Consider the following 12,174-nt stretch of genomic DNA (forward strand, 5'->3'; position numbering starts at 1 on the left):
CAATTCACGACCACGTGCCGCGATTCAGTTTCGCGGGGTTTTTCAAGAGCATGCGCACCACATCCATGATCAGCTGACATGCATGACGACGATCACGGACACGGACTGTAGATCTGCACCAGGGAGTCGTAAAATACCGGTATTTTACGACTCCCTGATCTGCACTGCAGACAGTCACTGCACTGAGCAGTATGAGTGCGTGTATGTGTCAATGATTATGTGTGTGTGTGAGAGGGAGAGAGAGACTTGCAAGGAGTAATAAAACTGGTACTATCTACGCTGTAGTTCAAAACTCCACAGAACGCTCGCATTCACACTGCCACCCACGCACGACATACTAATACTAATTACTAGCCATGATATGATTCGGCCTTGGGCCGCTCTCGGGCCTGAATCAACGATACTGCCCTGACATCCATGTCTGATTCTATACATATCATGGCTAGTATTAGTATTACCATAAAAGAAAACGAGGCCAGGCTCAGGCAGTTGATTGTATGAAACCAAGCCAGGAACGTACTACATGTAGTAGACTACAATGTATGATGGCAGACTACATGCATCATATCAAGAGTACATAACCTGGGGGGGGGGGGTATGACCTCTTGACCATATCACTGTATGAGCGGAATACAATAAGTACCAGTACTGGTGCTAACTCATCAACACACACACTTGCACACACACACACACACTTGCGCACAGGCACAGACACTGCACGCGCGCACACACGTACACACATACACTTACGTCTCTCTCTCTCTCTCTCTCTCTCTCTCTCTCTCTCTCCTCCTCCTCCTCCTCCTCCTCCCGCAGAGGAGGGAGCGATCAGAGAAAACTTTAGACAATCAGCTGCCTGGCGGTCGACATTAAAACAATGACAAGTGAATGAGTAGTGAAGGAATATATAAGTACTGTTCAAGAAAACTACATGTACTTCAGAAACGTGCGGGAGGATGACTACCAGAGCTAGTTGACGTAGATCTACTACAGCAATCTACTACAGTAATAATGTCAAGTGGGTGTACGACAAGACGGGCTTCAAATACATTGCAAATGCGTCGGAAGTGCAAGACGATACAGTACTAGAAGTGAACAAACTGCACAGAACTCAGCACTACATATCTCGACTAGACCGGACAATATCAAGACCAAGCAACGGCTAAGTTTGACGGGATGATGGGATTGCGACAAGTAGGACTGTTCCAGTTCTAAGACTAAACAGGGCGGCAGGTGTCCGTGGCAATAAGCCAATAACTGAGATGACCAATACTAATACTGAGGGGAAACGAGGAAACAACGGGTGACATTATGCTGTTAAACCACACTGGACAACACAGCAGCAAGCCCAAGATCACTAATGACCCGTGTTTCTCCTCGTAAGACATTATTGAGTTCCCAACAAGAGAAACAAGGCACAATGGCATTGGCCAGTCCCACTTTCAAGCCATCACGTGCAGGACAAAATTCGGGGAAAGCCAAGTCCTGGAACAGAACAGCAGGACCAGCTCACCCGTTGTGGACAAGATAAAGCAGCAGGCAATGCATCAGCAGCAGTAGCAGCAAGTACCAAAACGTACGCATGCACTCACACATGATAGGAAAAGGAGAGCAGCTTACAAAGCAGGTCTGAGTTACATGGCACGTGATGCACAGCATGATCAAGAAGACCGTGTCTGACTGTGTCTGACTTGATTGAGTAGGGGCTTTCACAAAACCCAACAGCACGCTAGAGCGGTGCGAGACGGCCTCCATCAGACTGTCCAGCAGTGCTACATGTACGCACATGCAATGTGTACAGGCGACAAGGACACGCAGTGAAAGATGACGACGTGCATTCAGCCAAACTGTCCAGCAGTGGTATGCAATTTTACATCGTGTACACGTGATGGATGACATTCGACATGGTGGATGGATGGATCACTTCACACTATGGCGGTGACTGGACCTGGGCTTCTGGCGGGCCTGATCAACCATCTCCTGCAGTTTGGCAGAGAGAACGCCGGGCAGAGGTCGGTCCTCGCTCTTCTCACCCCAACAAGATACCATGAGGTCCCAGCACTCCTTGTCGAACATTGGCAGGCACTCGGGCCGCAGGCCGCGCTGCACCTCGTACCACAGCTGGTCCTTGCTGTGGCAGCGGTCGTACGCGCTGGGCAGGCGCGTTTGATTGCTGCAGATGTACCAGAAGAGAATGCCAAACGCGTACACGTCCACGGACACCGAGTATGTGCCACTGAACAGCTCGGGCGCCATGTGTATAGGAGTACCCACCACCGAGCAAGTCATCATGGCTTCGGGCTTGCAGAAACCAAGGTCAGTGAGCTTGGCACGATCGGTGTCATCCAGCTGAAGGGAGCACACACACAAGAGCCAGAGTGCACCATGGATGGTGTATGTGTGTGCGTGGGGGGGGGGGGGGGGGGGGGTCGGGGTACATCACATACATGCGTACCTCATCACAGTGAGTGTGTGGTTGGGAAAGCAGTTAGAAAAATTGGCCTTTCGAACGATGTGGATTCGATCCCCAGTTTGCGAGAAAATTATCCCCCCCCCCCCCCCCCCCGCCCCACACACACACCACCACCATCTGGGACTGGGTACTTGACTGTGGTTTGGAAGACAAGGGCGACGGGAGGGGAGATGAGCACCTCTCACCATGCTGAGCTCATTGAAACAGGAGGTCTCCAACACCTCCTGCCCCTACAGTGAGAATTGACTACGGGCTCCCATTACCTTTACATAACACTGTCCATGTTAAATAAATAAATAAAAAACGCTAGCATTGAGTGTTCCAAAGTACATTAAGTCTTGATAATAGGGTAAAGCCAGCAGTCACAGCACCATAGCATTCTTGAGGCAATGTATGAGGAATCTCATCCCAATCATTCCAGAAGTCCATGGGAAGTTCCGAACTGTGTCAACACTTGTCAGATAAGAATCATGCACATGTACTAGTACACAAGGTGACATTACACTTACCAAGACGTTCTTCAGCTTGATATCCCGGTGGATCAGCCCCTGGCTGTGCAGAAAGCGAATGCCCTCGATGACGTCGCAGGCGACCACCAGGCGCTTGGCCCAGGAGAGGCCGGAGCGGATGCCACTGTGCAAGTCTCGCTGCATGCGCTCCAGGATGAGCAGGACGGCCGGGGTGTCGCCGCCGCCGTACGAGTAGTCCACCACAGAGCCGTGCAGCGTCACGATGCGCGGGTGATCCGGGAGGCTCCTGCACAACGTGAGCGTGCATGGGTAGCGGAGCAACGTCAACGATTCATACAGCAGTAATTTGAACATCAGGCTCAAAGATATTTTGCCAGATTTACATGAAGACTAGTAGCCACAACCACAGAATACTGTTGTTGATATGAAATGTGGGCGAAAGCTATTAATATATCTCTCACACCAACATTCAAAAGCAATGTACAGTGCTGCTCAATGAAATCTGACTGCGTGAGTCAAATACGCGGCGGCGGGGCTGTGCAGTCCGAGGCCTGGGAACACTGGGATGTTCGCTGGTGCAGGGCGCAAATCTGACCCTTTCGATCACATGCCGTTGAGCAGCACTGTAGTTGCATTCACACGCACACCCCTGCATTCCCACAAACATAAAGGCACTGCGGCGTCAACCAGAACCTGGCCCACTGTGAACACAGAAAACATGCCAAGTTTTAGCCTTTTTTTTCATCAACCGCCACACAACAACTGCGCTCTCCAGCCGACGTCGACACGACATTGACATAGCACACCATCAGAAAAGCGACACATCCGTTGGTACTGAATTCCTTCATACAGCTGTTTCGAGCTTACCCCGTTATCAAGTGTTAGCCTATGGAGGAAGTAAAGGTATGCCCCCCCCCCCCCCCCCCCACCCACACATCAACAAGATGCACATGCACATACCACATATAGTGAAACTCCAGCGCCAGGTCATTCCAGTGCTTCTCATCCGGCGGCACGACGGACTTCACGCATACGGGCCGCTTGTTGGCCCACGCCTGGCACGTGTAGACCACACCGTACTGACCCCGGCCCAGCTCGTGACCGACACGAGGCATTCCGTGGCGAATCAGGTCGCTCAGTGACGTACTGTGCAGAGCCAGGCGAGCGACATGCGGTGCAAACCTCTTGCGGAGCTGAATTAGGATAAGGCATCAATGAGCAAGGCAAGACAGAAACAGCTCAAACAGCAGGAGAAGAAATGTTACGTGGACAATTGGACATCCAACTGAACCGGTGACAACATTCAAGTCCAATCCTCCCTAGTTTTACTAGTCCAGATAGTCAGTTTAGTTTGACTAGTGTGACGGAATGGGCACACATGACTACGAATGCTAGTCAGCTACACACATGCATACACACAGCCATTGCCCACTCAAACGTGTTCATACTGGACACCTTGAGATAACACTGCAATCCAACGACAACACTGTACAAATTCATCCATATTGCCGTGGCCTAGTGATCTCTCAAGTTTACCTCGCCACGCGCTTCATCCGTCTCCTGCAAACGCGCCGAGTGAAGCACTTCCAACTCGCGCAGCGCCAAGGTGAAGCGGTCGTGTGCTCGCACCAAATTGGAGCGGAACTGCGCGCATATGGTCTTGGCCAGGCGCGATGCGCTGAGACTTTCTACCTGCTTGTCAGCCACGCTGCGTCGCCACGCCTCGTCCACGGCGACACTGGACTTCCAGGGGATGAATCGCAGTGTGTTCTTGAGACGGTCCAGTAGAACCTGCAGTCCAGACTGAGTTATGCGCTCGTTGAACTCCAGGTGGTACACTGTTGAGAGCAGCTCGTGCAGAGCGGCCGTGGTGGAGCTTGTCATCGTCAAAGCCCTGCGTTAACGACAACCAAGAAAGCTAGTATGAAGACCATTGGAGCGGTAGGTATACATGTACATGATGCCGATTCCATTGTGCATGCCACGCTCTATTTATGCGAAGATTAGCCAGACACCTGGCTCACTACCACCCCCATACGGGTCGTGTGCTGGTACTTGGGAGAGGGGTAAGGAGAGAGACGGAGCGGGAGAGAGACGGAGCGGGAGAGAGAGGAGACCTCTTCCAGGAAACCGGCACAGGCCCTATCGGTATAATTACATGTACAGTATGTGTCTGCCTGTGTCAGCCATATCCCTGAGTAGAATCCAGGACCACTGAGCTACGTGGGCATAGACAAGGGATATACGTATACATGCCATGGCCATTTCCTGCAGACACCGCTGCAGGGCACAGCAATACATTACAGGCCATCACCCTTACTTGCACAACACACAAGAGGCAACTCACGATTTAGAAGTCGCAGAGGCCGCAGCATTCTCTTCTGGATCTGCGATGATCTCACCTTCATGACTAACCAGCGCCCAATCATCAGATCTAACGACAGAAGACAGTGACACAGTGACACATGCAGCTGAGCTGTTAGAGACGCAGGTTACAACCAGTGAAAATGAAATAAACTTCACGGGTTGCGTGGGACTCGGTCAGACTGAGTTGTCCGCATCCGCGGGAACGCCACAGCCCTCAAGGATCAAGGCACAGATGCAGCTCCCAAAGTGGTGGGAGTTTTGCATGACATTCAAATCAGGGAGTAGTAAAATACCAGTATTTTACTACTCCCCAATTCAAATGACAATATGGTGTATTAGAGGCGTGCATCGAGTGGCAAACTATTGTGTTTGATGCTGCTCGACATAAAAACACCTCAACCGAATGACTTTCAATTGAACGGCCTCTATACACAAAGTTGGCAACACAAACCACTACTGAGCGAAGACTAACTCTGGACATCATATAGCAATCAAGACCAATATCAATTTGTATTCAAGACAATCAAGATCTGGAAGGACGCACAAAGCAACCTAAGGTCAGCCCGCTTTAGTTTAGGGCTATCCTGACAGGAGCCAGCATGCGGTGCAGTCAAGAGAAGCAGTCCAAACACCACGTCAGGCACTAGAAAGCACTGGCGCATTCTTACCCAGCAGCCAGGGCTTCGTCAGACATGATGTGTTCCTCAAGAGACTGCAGGCATCGCTTCAGCGTGCCAAGCAAACTCTCCTTCAAGCCATTTACAGATGAAGATATCTGAGTAGCAACGTAGGAGCTGAGCTTTTCAAACACAAATGCCTTGATCTACAGTGACAGTACATGAAAACAAGCACATCATGGATAATAATTACTAACAGATACTTCCGTACACATGTACAGCGGATGGAGACGAATGAAAGGCTGCCTTTAAAAGTGAGCCTCACATAGTCGTAGATATTAGTGCTAGGGGCTTTGCAGCAATTTCTTAGGCCACATTGACACAAAACACAGCACTGACTGTAGAAATGGCCAGGATACAACTCTCCCTCCCTCCCTCCCTCCCTCTCTCTCTCTCTCTCTCCCTCTCTCTCTCTCTCTCTCTCTCTCTCTCTCTCTCTCTCTCTCTCTCTCTCTTTCTCTCGCTGTCTCTCCGTCTCTCTCAGGCATTATGTCCTACCTGGCTGTGACAAATGCGCAGTGTCTTGCTGTCCCTGACAACGCAGTCAGCCGGAATATCTACACCGGTAAACTCAAAAGTGGTTGCCTCTTGCCTCAGCTGCGGACTAAGCGTCTCTAGCATTTCGTCCATCATGCGCCGTAGCTCATCCTGCTTGGAACCGGCCACATCCATCAGCGAAGAGAACAGACGATGCTCCTGCGTTCGCACATAGCGTATTCGCTGCGGCGTCAGCAGCACATCCCGGGACATCTCAAATGCTACATGAATGAATGACGTCAGGCAGTCTATGTGCAAGCGATGCAGGCATGCAGCGGCACGCAGCAGCCAGTAGCTCAGGTTGACCGACATGAACAGACCAAACTGGCTGGTCAGATCGTCGGGATCTTCACAGAAACGATGAGACGGCTGGAAACGACTCACTGCAACACAACACCGGAGGAAAAGATCACATCAATAATGCACTAATTTTTTTAACCCCCAGATCATACCAGGTTCACAAAGCACTGAAAGCAGTACATTGCATTATCAACATTAATGGTGACCACCACGGCCTGCACCAGCACAATGGCCACGGCTGCTTGGTGTCACCATCAATCAGCTTCTCCGTAGAAGCTCAGAATTGGGTAAGTGTAGTGCAGTCTATAGAGGTTACGTGAATAATACCATGATGGTGAGTCAGCCGAACTGCTTATGGGTGCTATGTATACAGCGGGAGTCGCTAGTTCATCACTGTCCCGCGACTTTGCCAAAGCATCTCAGGTATGAATTTATCCGGTCTCGCAACGCAGTTTGCTAAGCAAAATCAATCTACTGCTACTCAAAAATCACGACTCGCAGAAAACTGCGATGCATACAGGCGATCCATTCCTAGCTTGCACCATCAAGTAACGATCCCGTTTGACTTTGCGAAGTAAAATAAAGAATACATACATACATACATACATTCATACATACATACATACATACATACATACATACATACATACATACATACATACAGTGCAGTGTAGGTGGTACATAACTATACTCTCAATATGCGTGCACATGTATGATGCAAGTAACCATGCGTAGGGTGGACGCTAGCAGGACATGTAAACAGACATCGTTTTTGTGCTAATCAAAAATCAAAGATTGCCACACAAGTGAAATTTTGTATAGCCAAACCTGCTATACAACAAAAATAACAGTAAATTCACCCCTGCAAGATGTAACTGATGATGTAATCGCATAACCTCAATCGCAAGCTAGCGTTCTACGCCCATTAATACAATACTCACAATCCGGGGGAGGTACCGAGCCAGACAGGGGATGAACACCAGATCCACCATTGGCAGTCGTAGCGGCACGAGACGCACTGGGAGCAGCAGTGGCGGCAGCGGCAGCAGCAGCAACCGCAGCGGTGGCTCCAATGAACGACTGCGCACCGTCGGGATCGGGTGTAGCGGCTGCCGTGGGGTCGCTGAAGAAGCCGTGCTTGATCAGAATCTCATGAACTGGCGTGGCCTCACGGGAAATTTGGGATTGATAGGCAGCTGTTGTCGCTGGTGTGCTTGTAGCCAATGTGGCCGACGATGGCATTCCGACGGTGGCCGCTGGTCGGATGGGTGGTGACGACGGCGAGAGCACGTTTGCATTCACGGACGCGCCGACAAAGAGAACAGGGCATTGTGGACAGCGGACACGGATAAAGTCCAACATGCTCCTTTCCTGAACCGACGACAAACATATAGAGCACACAGAAAAGTCAGAACAGGAGCTAGATAGGATGGCAACCTTTCGGTGTTGCTATTGCCAAAAAATAATGTAATGCTAAACATGCCGAGAGTGACAGTACATACATCATATTTATTATGCCGAAAAACACTATAAAATCTTGCTACAAGAACTGATGACATAATACCGTTGTAAATACAAGTAGGTAGTGTTGTGTGTGTGTGTGTGCGTGTATGTACACGCATGCGTGTGTGTGTGTGTGTGTGTGTGTGGTATGCAAAGCCCCAGACTTCCCGTGCCCCAACTACCGCTGTGACAGAGTGTTCCGTCGTCCTGGTGACCTCAAGCGGCATGCGCCATACTGCAGATTTCGGGTTTAGAGCCTCAGCGTGAGGAAGCCATCGCTATCATTGCTATGGCAATGGGCGTTCAAGGTTCGCGCGCGCGCGCGTGTGTGTGTGCGTGTGTGTGGTATGCGTGTGTGGTATGCGTGTGTGTGTGTGTGTGTGTGTGTGTGTGCGCGCGTGCAAGTGGATGGGTGTTAGCACGTTCATTCGTGTACGCATGCACTGCATTGTGCATAGTGCACCACCGCACAAAGCTCCTGGCCTGGCACACGTACCTCCTGTGTGAGGCTTGCGGCGAGATCGATTGGGAAAACGAAGAATGGCAGGCGGCCCTTGATACACTCTGCAATGCAGCCAGTAGCATAGCCATCATGCGTGGCACAGGACACGACAACAAGGCCACTCTCAAACACCTCCGTCGTGAGCGTTACCTCTACGTGCACGTCCGAGAGAGCCTTGTTGCCGCTTTCGACCAGAACATCACGGACGCTCAGTCTTGGAGAAGACGGTGCAGTGGCATGTGATGCTGACTGCTCGACTGGATCCGATTCTGTGATCTCATAACTGTCAGCCATTTCATCGTCACTATACACCAGTCTTACAGAGGCTTGCTTTCCTGATTTCAACACCACAGTTCTCCACTCTCCACCTAGGTCTTCATCTAATGCTGATGGGAAAACTTCCTCGCCTGCAAGGAAGTTGAGGATGGGACGACGGAGCTCCTTGCGACCCAGAACTATGATAGTGGGAGATTGTTCGAATACACTCTGAATAGCAGAGGACTGCTCATCAGTCAGGACTGCCGTGTCGGAAACTGAGCGATTAGAGAAGGACTTCATTTTTTCAAACACATCAACAGTGTCTTGATGAACTTCACGAACAATCCTACTCTGATCCACGAACTTCCGCACATCAGCGGCAACAGTGGAGGCCCGGGTGTCCATCCCAGATGTAGCCATGACTAAAGGAGTGGAGGTATCATCTACATTAACCAACCGCCAATAAACGTCCAACAACGATACTCAAATTGATTTATTCTCGTCACAAAGCACAAGTCATACAGCCGACATCTGCTGAAGCTAGAAACGACATCTACAGGACATTGCGATATTCTCCATCCGATTTCAACTCCTAGACCCTACCGTTTCTTTCCTCGCTCACTAAACTAAAGGTTTGGCCCGTGCCGAACACAAAACTCCAGACAAATCCAAAGCATACCAACTGTCTTGTTCAAGCTGTTAGTGTTGTTGAACCAGTGAACTGAAAATTTCAATTACTACAGTATGTTGTTGACTGAATCGAGTACGATCGGGTACACACATAAAATTTATGTTGTGTGCATGTGTGATCGATTATGCATGTAGACCTACAATGTACATGACTGTATGTATAATAAATGTAGAGCCGAAGGATTTATTGCAATTACATACCAGTATAAAAACCGAGGTCCCCCGAGGTTTTTATAACTGGTATGTAATTGCAATAAATCCTGAGGCTACTACATTTATTATGCATAATATGTTGACCTTCGCTTTCCCTAAAAAGGAGTATTTTATAAACAGTATTTATTGGCCTTTGTGGTATTTCATAAATACTGTTTATAAAATACCACTAAGGCCAATAAATACTGTTTATAAAATACTCCTTTTTAGGGAAAAGTGCAGTGCTGCATGGAAAAGTACAGTGGTATTTATTGAGTCAAGCAAGTTTATTTGAATTTGATACTGTTGATGGTGTGGTCACTAATGAGTGTGGGTATTTATCAAAGGTCAATATATTGATGATTGTATGTAGATTTACATGTACATCAGTGATCTGCAAACCGTAGATCTATGGCCAGTAGGCCCAGCTGGGCCTACTACCAAGAGTACATAAACCGTACTCTTGCTACTACCCATACGGTTTGGCAGGATCACCAGGGCAGGGCGCTGGTTCTTGGTCCGGGAGGGCCGGCATGCCAACGTTAAGGGCGCATTCAGACTACCGTGAACCCTGTCAAACCGTGAATGCCGATAAACCGTGAAGGACATTCACACTACCGATAACAAACTGACGTTACCGTGAAGTTTTCAGCTCTCACCGCGGCACTGACAAGGGATTTTCCCTTTTTTCCCAGCGCGCATGCAGCCTGAGCACTTTTTTACTGCCGGTAAAAGTTTACTGCCGCAGCAGCCGCGCCAGTAAAACTTTCCCACCGGTAACGTGCCAGTAACGTCACGTGATCAAATCACCTTGGCGACTTTCCCAATCAGTCACTTTTTATCGGTAGTCTGAACGCGCCCTAACCTTGTCCGCCGAAACCGTCATGATACAGACATCCAACTTCTGGAGCTCTGATGCTTGCCTCACACCAGTCAAAGCCAGGAGCATAGCCAGATAGAAAATCAAGGATTTTAAGTTTTAACGGCCCCCTATAAGTATATGTTATCGCATGGTTGCAAGGGCCTTATGGCATATTATTGCCCCGAGAGGTTAGCCCGAGGGCCGTAGGCCCGAGGGCTAACCTCGAGGGGCAATAATATGCCATAAGGCCCGCAGCAACCATGCGATAACACATTTATCACATGGCCCACAGAGCAGACCATTGGGCTGCTGTTGAAACTATCCCAAATGCCAACACATTATGACCACAATGTATATTGATGAGGCAGTGCTATCATTATCAAAACAGGAAAAATGAAGATATTTCTCCTACACCCTCACAAAAAGTCTGCTACAGGCCATCAGAGAGTAAACAGTACTGAAAGACGGAGAAAGAAAAAAGTGCCGGCACGGCATCGTCATGGCAATAGACATGGCAACCACAATAAAACACAGCAGAATCATAATTTCAGTTGAAAAGAGTGCTACCACTCAAGAGTTTCTTCATGTTTACATGTGTATCAGGAAGGTGTCAAATACAGTACTGCAAGTATTTGACGACTCCGTGGTGTGTAATTCTGAGGACAATTTTTCTTCTTTTTATCAGCTCCAGATAGCTGTATTTTTCATTGCAAAACATTCCTGAATTGTTGTGTTTGTTGTTCAAGCAAAGGTGAAGGCAGAGGACAGATGACCCTGGTAAGAGTTATGCGTGGCACATGAAGACCACACACAGGCAGTGACTTTTCGAGGATCTGAAAACGCACGATGCTGAGTTGAATTTATTCCCGTAGCTATGCAGAAGACGTTACTTCAGTAACGTCTGGCGCTAGCCAGGGTCCACACAGCTTTAATTCCCGTAGCTATGCAGAAGACGTTACTTCAGTAACGTCTGGCGCTAGCCAGGGTCCACACAGCTTTAATTCCCGTAGCTATGCAGAAGACGTTACTTCAGTAACGTCTGGCGCTAGCCAGGGTCCACACAGCTTTAATTTGGTGTTTGTTTGTTTGTTTGTTTGTTTGTTTGTTTGTTTGTTTGTGTCACGCCTGGCGCTATCCCGTATCTGTCCCGTACCGTACCGTACCGTACCAGCCAAGACAGCTGGCCACAATATATTTTGGTTTGTTTGTGCCATCGGCATGCCTGACGCTATCCCGTACCTGTCCCGTACCATCAAGAATACGGTACAATCAAGAGAATGAGTATATATGCGGAGTGTATCGGGGGAGTGCATTCAGTGCAGTAACATTTTGTGTGGATTTGT

The 12,174-nt window shown here is 49.1% G+C and overlaps 1 protein-coding gene across 1 annotated transcript; it reads right to left on the minus strand.

Annotated features, from left to right (window-relative positions):
- Nucleotides 1-848: 848 nt before the first annotated feature.
- LOC135809488 (dual serine/threonine and tyrosine protein kinase-like) lies at nt 849-9,837 on the minus strand. The gene is made up of 9 exons (XM_065322846.1): nt 8,824-9,837; nt 7,766-8,195; nt 6,486-6,907; nt 5,979-6,133; nt 5,291-5,377; nt 4,480-4,837; nt 3,904-4,136; nt 2,983-3,229; nt 849-2,349 (listed from the first exon to the last, which is right to left on the minus strand). Exons 1-9 carry the CDS (start codon nt 9,505-9,507, stop codon nt 1,921-1,923), a joined length of 3,045 nt encoding a protein of 1,014 aa, XP_065178918.1. The 5' UTR covers nt 9,508-9,837; the 3' UTR covers nt 849-1,920.
- Nucleotides 9,838-12,174: the final 2,337 nt, after the last annotated feature.

This window comes from Sycon ciliatum, chromosome 2 (genome assembly GCF_964019385.1).
Source record: "Sycon ciliatum chromosome 2, ocSycCili1.1, whole genome shotgun sequence".
NCBI lineage: Eukaryota > Metazoa > Porifera > Calcarea > Leucosolenida > Sycettidae > Sycon > Sycon ciliatum.

Excerpts from the sequence above, each read along its gene's own strand:
- LOC135809488 (XM_065322846.1), bottom strand. The coding sequence starts at position 9,507 with ATGGCTACATCTGGGATGGACACCCGGGCCTCCACTGTTGCCGCTGAT. Across the intron at positions 4,137-4,479 it reads CGGATGAAGCGCGTGGCGAG|CTCCGCAAGAGGTTTGCACC; the intron begins GTAAACTTGAGA and ends ATCCTAATTCAG. Across the intron at positions 3,230-3,903 it reads CTGGAGTTTCACTATATGTG|GAGCCTCCCGGATCACCCGC; the intron begins GTATGTGCATGT and ends CACGTTGTGCAG.